This window comes from Schistocerca serialis, chromosome 2, assembly GCF_023864345.2.
Source record: "Schistocerca serialis cubense isolate TAMUIC-IGC-003099 chromosome 2, iqSchSeri2.2, whole genome shotgun sequence".
NCBI classification, from domain to species: domain Eukaryota; kingdom Metazoa; phylum Arthropoda; class Insecta; order Orthoptera; family Acrididae; genus Schistocerca; species Schistocerca serialis.
The window spans coordinates 582,332,973-582,355,074 of NC_064639.1; the positions used below are offsets into that span (position 1 = coordinate 582,332,973).

General features: G+C 37.1%; 1 protein-coding gene across 1 annotated transcript in view; it reads right to left on the reverse strand.

Moving 5' to 3' along the window:
• The window catches only part of LOC126457597 (cytoplasmic dynein 2 heavy chain 1), an 808,157-nt gene that overhangs the window by 262,431 nt on the left and 523,624 nt on the right, over nucleotides 1–22,102 (reverse strand). The window contains exons 44-46 of the mRNA XM_050094037.1: nucleotides 12,435–12,569; nucleotides 7,448–7,680; nucleotides 1,271–1,384 (exon numbers count right to left, since the gene is read on the reverse strand). Coding sequence (XP_049949994.1) covers nucleotides 1,271–1,384; nucleotides 7,448–7,680; nucleotides 12,435–12,569 — 482 coding nt within the window. The remainder of the gene's footprint in view (nucleotides 1–1,270; nucleotides 1,385–7,447; nucleotides 7,681–12,434; nucleotides 12,570–22,102) is intronic.

Sequence of the window (22,102 nt, forward strand, 5' to 3'; positions counted from 1 at the left end):
GTGTGTTCAAAATGTTAGCAATGGGAGCCCCCTTTCAGATACACATTTAAGAAGGTTACCAACAAGGATGGAATCTTCTCAAGATATCAGATTATGGACAGACGGCATGTGCAGTATCACAGATGAATGTGGTATCCAGTACATCAGTCAGATGAAGTAGCAGAGCACATCATCCACACATTCCACAATTTTGGTTTTGGACAAGTAAAGATGCTATGCTGCAAAAACAGTTCATGAAACTTTCTACTCAAAGCGGCAGTGGAAATGTATGTGGACGATGAATTTCAACTAAGATATGCACAGGATTTGGTGACAGCAAAAATCCATCAAGAATGGTCCAGTCTTGGTGGTGGAAGCAATGTTCAGAATGGACAGAGAACACCAGGACTTGATGCCTAAACAGCACAGGAACTCAACACTTTACCTGAAGATGACAAGCAGGAAATTTGTTGAAACTTTGCCACAATATAACACTGCCACTTGGCTGATATCCCCGGAAGATTTTATCAGTGAAGTTCACTAAGAAAGCTTCCATTTCCATATTTTATAAATGTGGTAAATAATCCCCTCCCCGCCCCCCCCCCCCCCTCTCCTGCTTGTGAAGCACTTTACATTTATTGGTGTAATGTGGTATTTGTTTACACTAGCTCATTAACTGATACACTTTTACAGCTATACCACTACCAAAAAGTATCAATGACAGTTCAGTAGTAATGAATGATTCAGTCCCTCTCAAATGAAACTGTATTGCTACAAAGTATGAGAACAGTGCCACCTTGCAAAGAACAGTTATCACCAACTAGTGATGACTCACACCTAGGTATACAAAAAGAAAATGAACCTCACAGGATGCCAGCAGTTAAAAAAAGGAGATGCCCAGAATGGCTGAAAAGTGGGCTCCCATCCAATGTGATGCAAACTACAATAACTGTAAATGTGAACTTATATTATTGAGGATCATTCTGAATAGCAACAAACTTTAGTTACTGGTCCAATGACAGACATTTTTCTTGACACTTTTATAAGGCACGGAAGCTTACTTCAAGAAATTTTTTTGTTAAGTTGTTCTTCAGCAGTTTAATACAACACTTCACAGTTGATAAAAATCTATCTATCAGTGTGTTAGGTTTTGAGGAGGAGTCTCTTGTTATGAAAAAATGTATAAAATTAATTTGCTGCAGGATATGTACTATAGTTATTTGAATGCTGTGTACAAATATAAGTCACACAATGTACACTACATAAAAAGTATATAAATATGTGACAGCACCTCTCCTGAAAGAAGTAGTGTATTGACCATATTGAGTAGAGCTGTCATCTGTATATGGCAATCTTCAAGTAATAGGAACACCTGTTCCCCACTCACACCAGCCATATGCATTACCTGCAACATTATTAACAGTTACCTCTCTAAAACATTTATGATATGTATTTTTCCAATATTGTCTATGTAAAACTACAATTTCTGGAATTAAAATACTACACTCAAATTGAAGTTTTCTCCTATAAACACTAATGCAGAAGACTAAGAGAAATCATAATGAAGTGACCGATGCCACAGTTACAATAAAAAATGATCCATCCCTTGTTATGTTTTTGTCCAATTACATGTGGTGGTTACTTGTGAAAATGTCACAACTCGTTGCAATTCACATGATATTTAATCATATATGTAAAAAGTAAGGTCAAATGAATTGTAACCAGACTAGTATATACTGTTTAAAGTATAATTTTAGACATTGCCTTTTACACTTTTACACTAAACATAGCTATTTAATGATAAACTGTAATTCAGATATTATTAAAATTTGTCATCCAGTAATTACATAAGTAATTAAGACAAAATATTTTAATGTTGTTGTAGCCATAAACATTGATTGCTATTTTTCAGAAGTAAATATCAAAAGTTTTATTATTTTACTATTCTCAGTTATCAGTTTATGTAAACTGGACATTTTGACACCAAATCCCAATGCAATCCGTATGATGTAAAGTTCTTTAATTGTAACTTCTTAAAAACTGTAAATTCAACAATATGATTACTGGAATATATGAATACATGGGCACTTGAGCCCACTGAGTCACTGGTGGTTTGACTGTTTTTTGGACAACTTCTGTACATCTTGCATTCAGAAAATTTTCGAAATCCTTATTAAACTTCAAATACAAACTGAAGCCATATGTATATAGTTTTATTTGAATGTCAGAAAATACCTCACACTCTAGGACACTGGGGTATTTATTATTCAAAGCTATGCATATTTAGTATGATTTCTATATTACTGCAATGATAACGACTTCTTGCGTTAAAATTTTTGGTCTGGATCAGTCAATTGAAGCACATCACAAAGTTATAAATTTTCATGTTTAAAATTTATAAACATTATGGCAATATAACATGTTTCTGCTGCCTCTTTTACACTTGTATAGCCAAGTTAATTCCAGAAATTGCAATGCTTAAAGCAGCAAGAACTACAGATTATATTCCAGGCAGTAGAAAAATAAATTGTAGAGATTTGGTATAAAACTAAAGGATACTTGTTGCGTATCTATGAATGTCATTAAGTTGATGCAGCATAGAAATAACAATGCAGATTGTAGGTATGTTGTATCACCACTGAATCAACTGTGTATATGGTTATGCATCATCTTCCTTTTCCACGCAGTCAGTAACTTTTGTCGAATGAAGACAGCAAAAACAATTAAATACCAACAAGAGAAGAAGATGGCTGCAGTGTGATGAGAAGTATTTTCTGCAAACTAGGGCGTTTGCCTTTTACCACATAATGGTTGCCGATGTTCATACAGATGATCAGCTGCTTTTACGGTCATCCCAGTATTGAAAGCAGTGACACTGTTGGTTGCAGCAAAACATATATATGGTACAGTTTTCAGCATAAAAAAGTAAATAAAATGGACTTAAGATTAACTATAGAATTTCTGAAGAGATAAAAACTGCATGGCTTGGTTCTGACTCCATACTGTTAACATGTAGTCACGGAGTTTCAAGACGACAGAATTGTCATTGTGGACAGTAGGAGCAGATTCAATCCTACCACTAGCACAGTCCGTCCCATTTCAGGTGGGCTGGCTCATGACAACAGCCATGTTAAAATCAACTTTGCTGAAACAACTGGATTAACTTCTGTATAAGGTATATTCTTTTTTTTAAATTCACTGTCAAACTGTGTATAAGGGCACGTTCATCCCTGCAGATGAAGAACATGCCCCTTAGTACAAAGCTCAGTGTTTACTTTAAACTGCATGACATCATATCTCTTACCAGATAGCAGTGTGCCAAAGTTTTTCTTGGCTGAATGTTGGATGCTTGCTGTTTCATATCTGTTACAAGTAAGATAAAAATATTCATGGATGAACTGAAAATAATGCTGTGAACTTTGCAAAGAGGACCAGAAAACTCACAAAAATAAATGATGTCTTTTACTACAGTGTGGATAGCATAAATGATCAGCATTATATTTCAATTTATAGTTGTAAAAATTATTATACAATACAAAAGCACAAATATGAACGGGTAAATTTGGGGTATATGGAAAAGAGCTGTAACTATATAGGAAGGTAGTGGTTAATGTTATCAAAATAATTTTACAATTTTGATCAGTTTTTAAAACTGAAGCATAGTTTCTAGAAGTCAAAAGTACATTTTTAAGATGCCTCTAACCAATTTTAAAACATTTTTTTATCTTTAATATAAAAGCATATACAGGATGTCTCTCCTAAGAGTCATCAGGCATATTTTCTCTGGTGTTGCAGCAGATATTTGGAATTTTGTTTCTGCTTTGTGTAGCTGAAGTCAGCCCAAACAAATGCTGGGCATTATACCTTTCATGTGATGCCCAGTGTTAATGGAAAACGTTGGTTTGTTTCCCGTTACAAACAAACTTATTTTTAAAGTGGAATTTTACATTCCCATTTGATAGAGCAGTCCAAAATTATTCTAGTGTGATATTCGTTATACCAAATGCATTAACAGGGAAAGTAAAACCTGAGAATTAATGAGTACTCCAACAATGACAGCACAATCCTGGTCAGCACTAACTGTTACTGCTATGTGGAATCATGCTGTTCAGTCACTGCTAGATTACTAGTTACTCTATGTTTTTACTGTTCCTGTTGTAAAATTAATATCATAGTAAACTAAACTAGTAGTATTCTATTGAATGGGCATGTAGAACTCCAATTCAAAAATTATTTTGTTTGAAACAGGAAACAAACTGCATCATTCCATCAATGCTGGATTTGTTTCAGTTGACACTAGCTACATGTCGCAGAAACAAAATTGCACATATCTGCTGAAACACCAGATAAAGTGTGCCTAATGACTCTTAGGAGAAACACCCAGTATAATTCTTTTGACACCACCTAAGAATTCTTTCATGATGGGAATAATAAGTACAAGCAATTCATTGGTGAATGAATGTGACTGCATCACTCAAAGAATGTTAAGTTTTTTATTAACATGTGACTTTACCGTTAGAGTAGAGAGGGACCTAACTGTGTCAAAAGAGTGATATAAACTGTGTTAAGCAGAGACATGTTTCCTGTAGTTTGCTGTAGTGAGAATATATTTAGATTAACAAATAAAACAAAGTTGTCAGGTTTTGTTTACATGTTCATTCCATCAGAACTACACTGATGGACAAACCTTAAGTGTGATGTGTCACAGCCAAGTAACATAGCTCAGTGAAACTTGTACCACACATACAAAGAACTGCTACAATACAGTACCCAAGGTAACTGAAAGAAATACACAATGGGATGGAGAGAAATGACATTCTTACTCAAAGAAACTTAACTCCAAATGAAAATTAATTCAAACCCTCAGCTGCCGACAGGTGTTGTTGATATACCTCAATGGGGACAGCTGAAAATGTGTGCCCCGACCGGGACTTGGAACCTAGGATCTCCTGCTTACCTGCTTACATGGCAGATGCTCTATCCATCTGAGCCACTGAGGACACAGATGAATAGCGCGACTGCAGGGACTTATCCCTTGCATGCTTCCAGTGAGACCCACATTCCCAACTGTCCACAATCTATATATGTAATGTACCTAATAGATATTTGCCCATCTACTCATTACTTGCGCACACTAAGGTGACGATTCCCATAAGAGTTCGGGCAACCTCTGCGCATTTGCACAGACGAAGGTCAATGGCTGGGTAGCCTTCAACTATGTATATGGAAATAGTAACTGTTCTCTAAAGAACAGATACCATTGATGACCATGCAGCTTCTCTAGAATAAATCATTTATTCTAGAGAAGCTGCACAGTCATCAATGGTATCTGTTCTTTCAAGAACAGTTACTATCTTCATATATTAACTGCAAATGTTTGGACAGGGTACACTCATTGGTCAATATTACTGTGGCACTATGCCTCTTACCCATATGCATCCTATCATGGGTATATTCGATACTGACTTCATTTTTATTGGTGACAATACACAACCATATTGAACAACTCAGGCATCAATGAATGGAATGAAAGAATGCTGAGTCACAATAGGCACAATAAAGAGATTTAGACAATCATAGCTTTCGGCCATTAAGGCCTTTGGCAGCAGTAGACACGCACATGCACAAACACACTCACGCAAGCGCAACTTGCACACACATCTGCAGTCTCAGAGAGCTGAAACTACACTCTCTGAGACTGCATATGTGTGTGCAAGTTGCACTTGCGTGTGTGCGTGTGTGTGTGTGTGTGTGTGTGTGTGTGTGTGTGTGTGTGTGTGTGCGTGTGTCTACTGCTGACAAAGGCCTTAATGGCCGAAAGCTATGATTTTGTGAATCTTTTTCTTGTGCCTATCGCGACTTAGCATCTCTGCTATATGGTGAGTAGCAACTTTCCTTCTCTTGTATTGTTACATTCCATCCTGGATTTTCCATTGTCTGGAATGAAAGGATATTTGATGAATAGACTAATCAGCCCGCTCCTCCATGTTAAATCCCATTGAGCACATGTGGAATGCATTGGGGAGACATATTTCATTACGCTCACATGTGCCAAGGATCATCCAGCACTTGTCAACTGCACTGGTGGAAGAATGGAATGCCCCATCATGGGAACTTCTTGCCAACATCATGGCCAGCAAGGGAGCATGTTGCAAAGTATGCATTGCTGTCCATGTTAATTACACACAATATTAACAACCATGTCCCACCTTTTCTAACATCCAGGGGCCCATTATAAATCATGGTGACATAAGTGTAATTATTGCCTTTGAATAAAAGTGTCATTTCTGTTTGCCTCATTGCATATTTATATCAGTTACCTTCTGTACTATACTGTAGTAGTTCTCTATGGTCCACATATCATCACATTATGCTACTTGGCAGTGACACATCATTTGAAAGGTGCATTCATCCTTACATATTGCACAGCAGTGTATTTGTGATTAAGTATAACTAAATAACCGACAGCAGAGATTGTTACTTTTTTGCCTGGTTTTGTAATCAGGAAAGTGATAAATCCTTTTGAAATGTGATCAGATGTTTACAATAGACTTCATTACAGAATATATATGATGTAAAACATGAGCTAAAATTCATAAGTATGTAAAATGGTGTCTAGAGTGTGATGACAGCTGATTACCATAAAATATTTCTACGTTTCACTAGTGTACAATGCAAATTTATTATAATGCATTTACTTGAAAGAAGAAGAAAAACATTCCTTATTTCACAAAACATTAGTGAATCAAAGAAAGCAAATTGTATTAATGGGATATAACCTGTTTCTGATGAAGAGGTGCAAGTTTTCATAAAAAGAACTCACACTGAATCTGCCAAACAGTGTTGGATTTTCCTATATGTGTTTGTTTCAACTGGTAGTGAGATGTTAAACTGATGCAGAAAAAAGTCTCCTCATGTATTCTATCATATGGACAAAACTTCAGGGGCAACTGCATCAGTATATTATAATGTGTTTACAGCAGATCCTCCTATATACGAGCCCAGAAAGATTTAAAAGTTTACTCTTACATACAACAGTTATCACAGACTCTCATATATATTTCCAATAGAAAAGTTTATTAAGGAAGCTACTTGCAAATAATAACACCCATTTATCAATTCAGCCGTATCCTTCATCACAAAAAGAAATAGAAAAACACACCATTCATTCACCCTAGCAAGCACACCTCACACACACAACTGCCAACTCCGGCAGCTCAGACCAGCATTCTGATCCAAGCCGCCAGTGTTGACAGTCATGTGTGCATGAGGCATGCTTGCGTATGTGAATGAATGGTGTGTTTCTCTTTCTTTTTGTGATGAAGGCTATGGCTGAAAGCTTATGAGTAAAATGTCACCTGTCTGCACCTTAACATGTCATCTTTACGGTAAATAGCAATCTATCTTTACCTACATTGTTGATATTCTGACATGCAGTTAACAAATATCTTAAAAAGATAACACATACCTCCTTCAAATCATTACAAAAGTTTTTGTGGTCATACTGCTTTGTCATATTTGGTATTATTAATTTAACACCATGCAGTGCAGACAAAATTTGAATGGTAGCTCTTCGGCCAATTCCTGCTTGACCAGCCAGAACAAGTGAACCGCAGGGAGCTGACAAAATACGATCAGAACTTGCTATGGTTTGCAGCACCTCTGGCAATATCAGCAAATTTAAGTTATGGCCTTCACGCCCTGTTGATCGCAAAAATAAGACAGCAAAATTTAAAGTTTGCTTATTTATCAAGCAGATATTCAAAGGTCTTACTGACACCAACAATAATACCATAACAACAGAATATGTACTGCAGTTACAACTGCTACACAGATTTTCATCATTTTTATTCTTGCCTCTAATTATAAAATATTTTCATGATAATATTAGGTTGTGAATTTCCAGAGGTAAATTAGATGCTAGAACAGTAATGAACATATATATCGATATTTAAGTCTAGAAGTCTTACACACATGAGGGCCACACTGCTGATCAAATTCTAACTTAATGAATCTTTCAACCTCTATGGGCTGCTAAAACTCAGTCAGTGCAATGGTACTGAACACAAACTGACTTAGGATATCTCAAACTGCTGTATAAAGTGACAAGAAAATATACAGTTATCATCAGAAAACTTCAAATTCTAAACATTTTGTGAAAGAAAAACTAGATTTACTGGTAGAGATGGGAAGGGCATTACAGATGCATGTTACCTTTCATAAGAAAACCATTGCCATGAAGTGACCGTTGACCTTAATGTGAAGTTAGAATACACAGTGTCAATGCAAACATTTGTAAACTACATAAAGATATACATACAATAGTATTGCTCCAGAATGAGATTTTCACTCTGCAGCGGAGTGTGCGCTGATATGAAACTTCCTGGCAGATTAAAACTGTGTGCCCGACCGAGACTCGAACTCGGGACCTTTGCCTTTCGCGGGCAAGTGCTCTACCAACTGAGCTACCGAAGCACGACTCACGCCCGGTACTCACAGCTTTACTGGCAGAAGTAAAGCTGTGAGTACCGGGCGTGAGTCGTGCTTCGGTAGCTCAGTTGGTAGAGCACTTGCCCGCGAAAGGCAAAGGTCCCGAGTTCGAGTCTCGGTCGGGCACACAGTTTTAATCTGCCAGGAAGTTTTAATAGTATTGCTATTTCTTAAGATTTGCTATACCTGATGAAACCATGGAAGAAATCACAGAGCACAGTTCCTGAACTACTGATTAATATAAATGTGGAAAGTCTACTACTACAGTCCTGCCTATAGCGATTGTACAGTTCAGGTTTATTTTTTATCATGTTTAAAGCATGTTGGAGGTTCTAAAATGAGCTGCAAAAGTCATATCATGGTTAGTCACAGAAAAATAAAGGTATTTGATAGGTAAGAACATATTTTAGGTGTCATTATTCATTAAATTGTGTTGGCATTGTCTGCAGCAAATATTTGTGTATTTTTCCTCATGCATATCACAGTAAATGTGCAAGGCTGGTTTGATGAGTAATTTTAAGTTTGAAGTTAGATAACAAATGACAAAAGGACAGTTTCCTTAGTTTGATATAATTACAAATTAACAATATCCTGGTTTTTTTCCCTTCATTTACTTGTACTATGAAACCTAGCTTCTTGCCAAAAATCATGGTTCAAGGTCAATGGCAAGTACCTTACAGAGTTTAATAAGGGAGTTTGCAGGTATCAAAATATGTGATATTAATGACCATATCTTTTGACTGCATTGACTTAGAAGCTTAACTTTTTACACTGCCAAGGGATTGTAGGCAATAGCATGTGATATAAATTTCGACTTTAAATGTCTACCCATGCGTGAAGAATATGGGTCTTCATACTGATAGACAAACAGTCAGATAAATAATGAAAACCAATTTTTTTCATTTTGTATAATTACAAATCAACACCTTTCAGATTTTTTGTTTTACTTCTATTGTGAAACTTTTTTTTTTCTTGCCTAGTTTCATGATACTAGGCCAAGGGGAGTCCCCTACAGGTTTTGGTGAGTGAGGTTATATCAAAATATGTGACATAAATGGCTGTATCTTTTAACTGCCCTGACTTAGAAACTTTAATTTTTTACATCACTGAGGGACCATACACTTTAGTGTGTGGCATAGATTTCAACATTCCTGAGAGAAACGGTTTTTAGTAGTTGGACAGACAGACAGACAGACAGAGGGACAATAAAGCGAATCTGTAAGTGTTCCATTCTTATCGAATGAGATATGGAACCCAAAAAATATCTTCAACATGCACTTACGCACTTTACTTATGGCACTCTTTTCTTTTCTTTTTTTCTTTTTCTTTTTTTTTTCTTTTTTTTTGAAAAAAGCTTGGCAATATGATACAACTGCTAAGCATATTGTGTGTGCCACTCACAGTTGTGCCACTCACAGTTTATGGTCGAAACAGTGAGGAAACATGGCTTGTGCTTGACACCTAGCAAAGACAGCTAGAAACTTGACTGTAAGCCCCAAATCTTGTAAGTCATTTTTGAGGTTTTCTGTTCAACCTAAATATTTATAAATTAACCCTCTGTCCATATGCTCCTTCCCCCTCCGTTCATCTCCTCCCTTCACCCTCTAATTCTATCTTCTCCTCTCCATCTCTTTTTCCATCTCCTTCTTCCTCCTCTCTCTGTGCGTCTACTCCTTCCCCTCTCTCTATCAATCTCCTCCTCTCCCTGTCCATATCCTTCTCCCCCTGTGTCCACCCTCTGTCCATATGTTCCTTCCCCCTCTGTTTACCTCCTCCCTTCACCCCCTAATTCTATCTTCTCCTCTCCATCTCTTTTTCCATCCCCTTCTTCCTCCTCTCTCTGTGCATCTACTCCTTCCCCTCTCTCTATCAATCTCCTCCTCTTCCCTCTCCCTGTTCATATCCTTCTCCCCCTGTGTCCATCTTCTTCTTCCCCCTCTCTGTCTGTCCATTTTCTTCTCTCCCTTACTCCCTCCAAGTTCTCAGCCCCCGCCCCTTTTCCCATCTTCCCCCATTTCCAATCTACTCATCTACTTCATGGTGATGCAATTCCCTGTGCCTACATGGCGTGAGCCCACTTGTGCCACATTCCTAGTCTGTTCCCTTGCTGCTTCTCTCCCCTAGTCATCTGCCAATGTACAATGCAATCCATCAAGAGTATTGTGTGCGCAAGAAGCTCAGAAGAAAGACATATCTTAAAGCTTTGCAATGCTTTCAGTCTTTCATTGATTGCCCTACAATTCAAGTGTGTAAATATTTGCTACTTTTACTCCTTCTAGTATTTATATTCCAAGCAAGATTTTCCATTATCCAGTTAATGAACCAAGAATATACACTACCTTTCAGAACTAATAAACAGTTTCTTACTAGGGGAAAAACACAGTAGAAACATTTTTAACTAACGAACAAAAGTAAAAGTCAGTGTCAAACCTGAACCAGGAGACCAAGAGTAGGCAATCAGGACTTGCATGTACACTTACATGGGAATAACTAAGTAACTGCCGCTTACTTGTTTACATGTTTACATAACATCCGTCACAGTAATATCCAATTACTTAATGAGGCTGGCCATGTCTTTTATTTCTTTTCTCTGTCGTCACATTCCGCTACTATTTCATGTGCTGGTTACCATAGTCATTTGCCCATAGCACTTGCAACTGGTAACTAAACTGAATCTTCGTATATCCATAATTAAAACTTGGGACATCAGCTGGTATAATATGTGTTAAAAAATGACATAATTCCTCCAGCTGTATTAAGGTGTTGGTTTTATTGGCAACTGGTTTCAATGTTGTTACAATATTATCTTCAGGCCCTAAATACAACATATCATACATAAACAACGAATGCAACAACAGCGATTTACGAGTTATTATGCAAAACAACCTACCTTGCCCACCGTTCACTACTAGTAAACAATGAAGTTTACCGAACATATGTCTGATTGGCAATACATATGTTCTCCTCTTTATAGTTCATTATTTCAAAAAAAAATTAATAATAATTTACAATGTTCCATGCCTATATTATTATCCATTACAATGATGGCTTGTCACTTAAGCTTTTATACTCCCACTTTTTAATACTTGATATTAACCAATAATAAAACGATTGTCCATATACAGCTTCATTTGTATTTAGTGTTACCATGTAAATGGCTAATGTCCAGAGTGATGGCATTTTAATGGAAATGACCAAAAATTTAATTAGTTTCATTAAAATTATCCAGTATGTAAAATGGTTATAATAGAATTGTTTTGCACAATAACTCATAAATTACTGTAGTTGCATTGGTTGTTTGTGTATGGTATGTTGCATTTAGGGCCTGAAGATTATGTTGTAACAACATCGAAACTAGTTGCCAATAAAACCGACACCTGATTATGGCTGGAGGAATTATGTCATTTTTTAACAACTAAACTGAATGGTTACAATTTGTTTTCTTTGTTTCCCTCTATGTAATGTTTAATTTAAGCAATGCAATACGTGACACTAGCAGTTAAGGTATGCACGAAAGTGCTAAGGGTATTATAATACTAAAAAGCTAACTCAAAAATGCACATTAATAAGGCTGCATGTAAATATAAGTACTATGGAATCACATAATTGTAGCTATCACAGCCATATTGTGAACATGGGTAATGGTAAACTGATTATATTGCTCCCTTTCATGTTCAACTGTTAGGCCTTCATTATTCTGATCCAATTATGACTGCCAGCCCTTTCAAAGGATTTGGGGTGAATTTCCTTCTGTCTATATCGATACTCTTTTTCATTCATTATGATTTCCATTTCCCTACAAACTCAATTTCCCATGCAGAAACTATTTTCAGTTTCCAAAAGGTTAAGGTTAAGCATTATGTCCTTTGCTATTATGCCTGGAAGTCCTCTTGCTCCTGTTTACATTTCAGCATTTCAGTATCATCCAAGAAAGCATAATCGGATGATAAATAAAGTGTACATACCTAAAATGCTGATACCACTCTGAACTACCGCAGCCCAGTCTTCTGTTCCAATTTTTCCTAGTGGTTTTCCTAGATGTGATTTTGATGAAATGGATGACGCAATATTTACAGATGCCGCAGTTACATAAAATGTGTCTGGAAAAAAATGCAAGATACACAGTTAACAGTAACATCTGATTTCATAAAATTCGTGTAACTGTTGTATTAATACCTGTAATTATCCCCATAAAAGGTCATCTATACACTTCCTCAGCCTTAACATACAGAACTACTATTCATTTATAGGGGCTGTGCATTAAACAGGTTACCATTGTCTCAAATATGGCAACATAGGAAAAAATTTACAAGAAAAACTATAGGAGGGAATACTGAAAAGTAACACCTCTGAAATTTTTATGTGAAAACTCTTAAAGCATTTTAAATAAAACAAACATTATTAACACTCTACATCTTTATTCCACATGTCTATAAATTTATTTCTCAACACAGTCACCCTGTCGATGAACACTTTTATCTCAACAAGAGACCAGTTTGTTGACACCATCATTATAGGATGTTTGACTTTGTTGATGGAGCCATAACCTCACCACTGCATTATCATTGAAGTGAAATTATCAAAAGTGTTCATTACATTTTGGAAACAGATGAAATTTGGATGCAGCCAAGTCAGAATTGTATCTATAGCAACACCTTTTACACTCTCAAATACAGTGGTGGAAAAACAATGTATGAGCCCTAATTTCTCATCTCATATCTTCGTGGTCCTTACTCCAGATGTACACTGGCGGCAGTAGAATCATTCTACAGTCAGCTTCAAATGCTGGGTCTCTAAACCTTCTCAACAGAATTCCTCAAAAAGAATGTTGCCTTCGGACTGCCATTTGGTTTCTGAAGAATCTGCATAATATTGATTTGTTATTCAAACCTACTAGTAATAAATCTAGCAGTCTGCCTCTGAATTGCTTCCATGTCTTGCTAATTGACCTGCTGCAGATCTTAAACACTTAAGCAGTAGTCGAGAATAGATAACAGAATTATATTAGAACAAATAAGCCCTCGGTCACAAATATTAAGCCCAAACTGACCAGGTTTCGACGCAACTATGAGCGTCGTCTTCAGAATTAGACTAACTGTTCTAAAACAGTAGCGTCGAAACCTGGTCAATTTGACTTAATATTTGTGACCGAGGGCTTATTTGTTCTAATATAATTCTGACACAGTCACTGAACCTTAGCAGCTATGTTCAAAGTTTTAGATAACAGAAGTGTTTTATACATTGTCTCCTTTGCAGATGATCTTCACTTCACCAAAACTCACCCAATAAATCAAATTTGACCATTTGCCTTCCCTACTACAATCCTTCCATGCTCATTCCACTTCATATCACTTTGCAATGTTAAACTTAGAAATTTAATAGACATGACTGTGTCAGGCAGCACACTACTAATTCTGTAATCAAACATGACAGGTTTGGTTTTCCTACTCATCTGCATTGACTTACATTTTTCTATATTTAGAGCTAGCTGCCATTCTTCACAGAAACTAGAAATGTTGTCTAAGTCATCTTGTATCCTCCTACAGCCACTCAATGATGACACCCTCCTCAACACACAACATCATCTGCAAACAGCTGCAGATTATTGTTTGCCCTGTCCACCATATCATTTATGTGTATAGATAGTAGCTGCAGTCCTATCACACTTCCCTGGGGACTCTCCTGATGATACTTTGGCCTCTTATGAACACTTGGGATCTAGGACAACATACTGGGTTGTGTTATTTCAGGACTCTTCAAGCCACTCACATATCTGGGAACCTATTCCATGTGCTTGCGCCCGTGTTAATAGTCTGGCACCAAGTCAAATGTCTTTCATAAATTTAGGGATATGGAATGTGCCTGATGCCCTTCATCCATTGTTCACAGGAAATCGTGTGAGAAAAAGGCAATCTGAGTTTCGCATCAGCAATGCTTTCTAAAGCCGTGCTGATTCCTGGACAGAAGCTTTTCTGTCTCAAGGAAATTTGTTATATTCAAACTGAGAATATGTTCAAGAATTTTGCAGCAATCTGATGTTATGGATATTGGTCTGTAATTTGCATGTCCATTCTTTTCCTCTCCTTATGTACAGGAGTCATCTGAACTTTCTTCCACTCACTTGGGACTTTGTGACAGACAAGAGATACACAAAAAACGAAAGTTAAGTAAGGGGCCGAGGCTTAGAGTACTCTTTGTAAAATCAAACTGGGACTGCATACAAACCTGGCGACACATCTGCTTTCAACTCGTTGAGTAGTTTCTCTCTACTATGGATGTGTGCACCTATTTTGTCCATATTGGAGTCTATGTGATGGTCAGAAGATGGTATGTTTAAATGATTGTCCTGTGTGAACAATTTCTTAAATGTGAAATTTAAAACATCAGCTTTCCTTTTGCTGTCTTCTACTGCCACACCACATTGGTCAACGAGTGACTGGACAGAAGCCTTAGACCCACTTACTGATTTCATGCATGGTTCTCAGCAAGATCTTTTGCTAGGGTATGCCAATTGTTGAATGCATCATGCACTGATGTTTATACAATCATACAAACTTCTATTAACTTTTGTTGTCGTCATTTGCGCACTCACTTTTGAAGCAAGAGTGCAACAGCCTTTCCTTCCTCAGCATTCTTAAATCATGACAGACCTTTCCCATCCTTAATCCATTTACTCAGCACATATTTTCCAGAGCACAATTTACAATCTATTTAAACTTTGCACTTAATTCCTCTACATCTATCACACTGGTATTAAATGATGTCAGTTCACTGACTAAGTGGGATGCTAACAATAGCTTATGTGGTCTTTCTAGCAGAAATGCTCTACTAGTCTTCTTCATTGATTTATTAACGGTAGGAAATGTAGTCACTATGGTGTCATCGTGGTCACTAATCCCTGTCTCTATACTCACGCTGTCAATAAGGTCAGGCATTTTTGTAGCTAGAAGATGTAAAATATTTCCATTGTTTGTGGGCTGTCTAACTAGCTGCTCAAGATAGTTCTTGGTAAACATGCTCAAAGTAATTCACAAGATTGGCCGTACTCCCTACAACGAATCCATGGATGTCCCAGTCTATACTTGGTAAGTTAAAGTTACCTCCAACTAATACTGCATAATCTGGGAATTTCCACACTACTGACTACAAACTTTTTTATATGTGACCAAGTAACATCACTGTAGAACTCAAATCTGACACCAATAGAGGCAATACTTTTCTCAGCTGCAATGAAACCACCCTTCCTATGGTATCTAATATGTCTTTCTGATATATGTTCCATGAATCACTAAATATCTCTGAGCTTTCTATTTTGGATTTCAGCCAGCTCTTGGTCCCAACAACAGTTTGAGCATGAGAAATTTTCTGGGGGGTGTTAAATTCAGGAACTTTGTTATGCATACCTCAAAAATTTACTGATAAAATTTTGAAATTCAAAATGTCATCACCCTGAATGTGGTCTCAATTTATTATCTGTGTGTCATCCGGTATGAGTTCATCAGAGTAGCTCAGACCACTGCCTATCACAAACAAACCCCACACGCACTCCACAAGTATTCTGCTATCTGAGTAGCTGCTTCTATTGTATACTGCACCCCTGACCTACCAAGGGGAGTCCCAAAATTTGCCATCCAATAACACAGGTCCAGAAACCTGCTGCCAAGACCATCACAGACCTAATGAAGCCTTTGGTTTGAGACCTCAACTCAGTTCCGTACCAAAGGCCCCCATTCGACTGTGGGTACAATACTGCAAATTGCAAGCTCTGTTTGCACCCCAAATGTGATGCCAGCAGCCTTCACCACTTCCACCAGCCACCTAAATGACCCGAGGATGGCCTCAGAACATAAGTGACAGGCATTATGGGCATCTGAATAAGCCACTTGAAGATGGTTGCACCCTGGGTGCTCGACAGGCACAGCCAAGGTCTTCTCCACTTCTCAGATAAGGCACTTTATGGAGTATGGTCAATAACAGAGAACCTAAGATTTCAGATTGTTGCAGATGTTGTGTCAAACTGAAGGAGAGGATGCTCCATGTGTGGACAAACTCTTCCAAAGTGAAATTTGATTACAGCACACTGTTTCTCACACACAGAAATAGTTACATTACACACTACCATACTGTCTAACATTTTCCTGATGGCTGGAGACTGTGGTACTGGGGTGCAAGACTCACGTGTCTCACGCAGGTGATTTACGTATTGTGTGCAGCCAATCTTCTTCTCAGGACAGACGGCTGCATAAATCTTCACAATGCTTCTTCTCTGAAGATTTCATGCTGGTTAGTGAAATGATACTGAACTACTTCTCTACTTTTGAAATGATTTCTTACTCTCAGAATACTTTCATATCAACTGTGCTATATTTTTCTTCTTCACAATAAAACAACTATACAAGTTTCTCATGTGCTTTGAAGTCTCGCAAATCAACCCTGTCTGGAAAACATTAGAACTTAACATATGTCATTACAGTCTCTTTTGGTTTTAACAACCCTTGTCAAAACAGTTCTTGCTCCTAGCAAGTCAAACAACAAAGTATATGAGTCTCTATATGAAACATATTTTGTTTGTTCCCAACAGTCATCAACACTATTTCACTGCCAAAGAGTAGTCCTTGATTACTCCTTGTACTGGACATACAGCTTCCAAGGCATGTACGGCCGCCACTTGTCAGTGCCGATAGACCGCCACAACTTTAGTCTTCTCATAACACACACCTGTCCTGCACACACACATAAATCATTGCGCAGTAGACACATTTCCACTCTCACACACTCATCCTTAAAATATCATGTGTTTGAGATGGTGAAATACGAATGTCCCTAAAATTTACCCCGAAATTCTCGAGGCACTACAACTGCACTCCTCTAGTGGCAAAGGGTTGCAAATACGTAGACATGAAGAATAAAGACATAGAATGTTAATAATGTTTGTTCTATTTAAAGAGCTTTAAGAGTTTTCACACAAAAAATTTGGAGGCATTTCTTTTTTGTATACACTCGTAGTAATGGCTGTTGACCAAACAGTTCAGGGTGGATTAAGAATCATAACGCTACCATCAATAATTCAGATATATTAATTTTGTAAAGAAATGATGGTCTTCCTGACAGTACTCCTAGAAGCAGCATCACAAACATTTGTGTTGGTAGTTCAATAACTGCCTAAAGGGCCTATAGTCGTTTTGTAGTGGTGACATGTACTATCTTCCCTTTCTTTCTCTCTCTCTTTTATTGTTATCTTTTTTAAACAAGTAGTAAAAATTATTATATGCACAAACATGTTGATATTAAGGCTAGTTTATCTCTCCAGGTAATTGGCTGTAACTGTGAAGAGTAAATAAGCAGTTAATGTTTAGTTGCTAAGAGAAAATCATTGAAGCGAAGTGCTTGTGAAGTATATTTCACTTTGTATAAGCAATACCATAACTAATATATAACTAATGGCATAATCTACAATTACTGTAGTTAATAATAGTACAAAATCAAAGAATGGAAAATTCAGGATGGGATAATGAGAATATTAGGAAAGGGTAGATTGCTACTCACCATAGAGAGACTGCATTGAGTTGCAGGCAGGCACAACAAAAAGATTGCTATACATTTTAGTTTTTGGCCAGAAGACTTTCAGTGAGCAGAGACAGTGGTCATGTGAGTGTGAGCTGTGCTTGTCTGAATTTGTGCATGTTCCCTACTTTAGAAAAAGGCCTTTTGGCTGAAAGCTCAAATGTATAGCAATCTTTTTGCTGTGCCTGTGTCTAACTCAATATCTCCTCTATATGGTGAGTAGCAGTCTACCCTTCTCACAAAATTGTAGTAATAGTAGAAGTACAGTGAGTTCATAGATGAATGATAGATCTTCATAAATCCGATCTTGTAATGATAAATCTGATGACTTTGCCATTTAACTTTTTAATAAAAGGTCAAATTTTATATCCACAGTGGAATATTACTGATGGATTTAAAGAATGTCAGATCAAACACAGGTGGCCAGGGAATTAAATATCTGTATTCAACTAGCAGCAGTGTCAGTATTAAAAAAGGCAGATGGGACTCCAGTAGAACAATAATTCATTTTTGTGAGCAGTAATTATCTGTTAATTGTCTCTGAGTTTAACTTTCAAAGGTGGGCCATATTTTATGTCAGAGAAATAGTCCTCACAGAGATAAAGAGAAAAATTATCTTGCTGTAATATTCTGGATCTTTCCAAGGCCTCATATTTTTAAGCTATACATGATAAAGGTAAGTATTAAGGCATAATGGCAGTTCTCTATGCTGTAATTTACATGAATAAAGGACACTTTTATAATTACAGTGTATTTTCATAGTATCCCGTGTAACATAACAAGGCTGGAGAGGAAGCCTCAGGCTGCCACTTAGAGTTATTTATTAAAGCTGAAGAAACCAGGTAAGGTTCCACAGCTGCAGGAACACTTAGAAGTGTGAACAATAACAGACAGTCTGTGAGGAGTATTTTTGAAAGGCTGGAACAGTAAAGGTGCATAACCATTAGTTTAAGCTGTTGAACTACACCAGGGATGGTTCTCTTTTAGGAAATGTATCCAGTGTGAAATTATCATAGAAGACTGTTTCTTGTGTTGTGTGTGTATGAATGGAGGCTGGGCAAATAGTAATGGGTTATGTCAAGGTAGGCATGATGAGGGCCTATGGGCAAAGGATGGATTGGCAGGACTGATTGTCTGGTCTTAAGTAGTAAGCGCCAACAGGTAAAATCCAGGAGGGTCACTAACAGCTGCAGATGTCTGAAGCTAAGAGTTGTTTGGTAATATCTAGACTCTGAACAGAACAAACACTCTAACAACTTAAAATGATACAAGGAATACTGGTGCAGTAAGCTTAAGGGCTATATGTGAGTACAGGAAATACAATCCTCTGTACACAAGCACCGACTGTAATTACAAGCATAACTCCACTCTACACCATAAATGTTTACACACTATAAATAACAAACATGGCTGGCTTGCAAGGTAGACATAATATCAGATAATGGCACTACACAGTAGCCATTACCACAAGAAGCGACGCAAATTACATTATTATTAAATATACTATGATAATAAGTGTCTACATTAAGTGTGTCATATCAGACAGTACTCCATATTTACACTTATAACTGTCGTGGAACATAGTTATTAGCATATCAAATTAATTTATCATATTAACATCTTCAACAATTTTTGAATGAAACTGCAATAAACACCCATTCTTGTCTATGTAAATTACATATTTATGTTTAATGGAATAGTTATCAGTGTCAGTAGACATGGTATCAAATAATACTTCATGTAACAGGTGTAAATTAATTGTACAATTATTAGTGTAGGAATGGTGGTCCAATTCCATTTACATTTACATTTCTAGTTCATTTTCATTCCTTTCTAACTGCATCAAATGTGTTGTAAGAAATGCATCTAAATGGTGTGGACCTATATGAGGTCCCATCGGCAAAAGTTTGCTGGCATCAGTGGATGTGGTAGTGGCAGATGTACTTTGGGGAGCTGCTGGAAAAGACAAGTATGCTGATTTCGATTTTTCTGATATGAGAGCAGATGTTCAGTTACAACTATCAGAAACTTGTGATTTTCCTGATTGGGAGTGCACCCAAGTGATAGAGGTTATGAATAGAGACTTGTGATTGTGACATTAGATGTTGGAGCTTGAGACCATTATTATATGTGGACTTTAGTTTATGTATCTGAGCATGGGGTTAGAAGAACTGGTGTATATATGCACTTAGTAATTTGAGCATATCAAATGGAGACTACCATCACTTGTGTGTTGCTAGTTAAACTGTAAATGGGACATTCTTCCCAGATAAACTTATATTTTATTTCATTAAGGACCACCATTCAGTAGGAAGCTATATCTTTCTGAATACACCAGTTACATAAAACATAAATCTGGAGTGTAGCATACATCATAACTGTGACTCCCTTGATCTTTAAGATTTAATAATCTTTTACTTGCATTATGTGTCTGCCCTCAACAATTTGACTGCAAAATCACCAGTGTGGTGGACTGACTGGTCACTACCACATCGGGCCCTAAAGCAGACACTGTACAGCTTGGCCCACAGACATCTATGAGCAAAGTTTTTAACAAACAGTCATACATTAGCCCAAGGAAGTTAAGTCACACCCAGACAGCCATGTTCTGTAGCCAGTAGTCATGTGGCATATTTATCACCAGTTGTGGGTAAGCCATTAAACCTATGACATCCATGGTCTCTACCACTGAAATGTCTTTATTTATCACTTGCACACATCAAGAATTACATTTTTAACAGTAAGGAGTGGCCCACAATGGCAACAACAAGATGGAGACCTGCAAGATTCAGTAATGCTCCAGTTCTTAACCTACATAAATGATCTTCCAACAAATTTAAAGGATTTTCTAAGAACTGGAACATTTGTGAATGACACACATGTACTAATAAGATATGGTGAAAGAAATCACTTTAGTAAAGTAATGTGTTGTCCAATGTCTATAGTATTTATGAACGGTGATTGCCACATTGAAAAAAAAATTTATTTTGCAAACGAATTTAGACTTACGTAACTGCGTAGAGTTCTGCAGCCAGTCACTCGACATAAAAGTTTTCTGGGTATAGTACTACATCATATTGTATAAAACTACTGCTGGAGAAAGCCAATGTTTCAGTCACAGTTGCAGCGACCTTCTTCTGGGGCTACTTAGACTTGTATTCTGTTTGAGATTTTCATCTTGTTTGTGCATGCACTGTGGTGTGGAAGGATGCAGCATTTCTGCAAGGAGGGACGATGACATCTGCTTTATCATGCATTGTATTATCTGCTGTTTCAGAGATATATTCCATGAAATCTCATTGCAGTTTATGTTGTGTGCCACAGAGTAACAAACAATGTGACAATCAGTATTACATATTGGATAAAAGAGAGAAAGCTGTAGTGTCATTAAGATACTGGCAATCTGTCATTCATGGCATACAGAATGTATGTATTAGCATGAATGGTAATGAATTGTTTCCTTATGTAAATGAAGAATTACTATATGAAGGTTTCTGGAGAAATGTTTTGTTTATGTAGTAGTAATCTGGATTTGCAAACATTTCTCAGTTTCCAGCAGAGAAGAAGTTGCAGAGGAGATGGAGTCTGCATACAAAGAAAAGACACAGTTTCCCTGCAAGGTTAGATCAAGAAACAGCCACACAATATTAAAAAATAATGACTATCATAAATTTTTATCTGAGTGCATACACATTTTACATGAGGGAAGACATCATTCTGCTGACCGTGACAGGACCCAGAATACATCTATGCATGGAAAGCGATGCATTTGGCAGGAGAAGAATAAAGCAAATATGAATTAAGAAGAAACCATTAATTTTGAAGAAAAATCTTAGTGACGTATATTGTTGTGGTCCTTAACACAGGGGTCAACAGCCAAGATTACAGCAGAGCAAAAACCCTTACCAGCACTGTATGTCAAGAAAATTGAGTAGCACTGAGTGGCCAATGTACAATTTTTAAATCAATCGACAACACCTACAACAAAGAACGTTTAATAAGTACACGAAATGAAAGACCATTGATGGCAGCTACTAAGGACTCCAACTCATCATCAGTCCTCTACAGT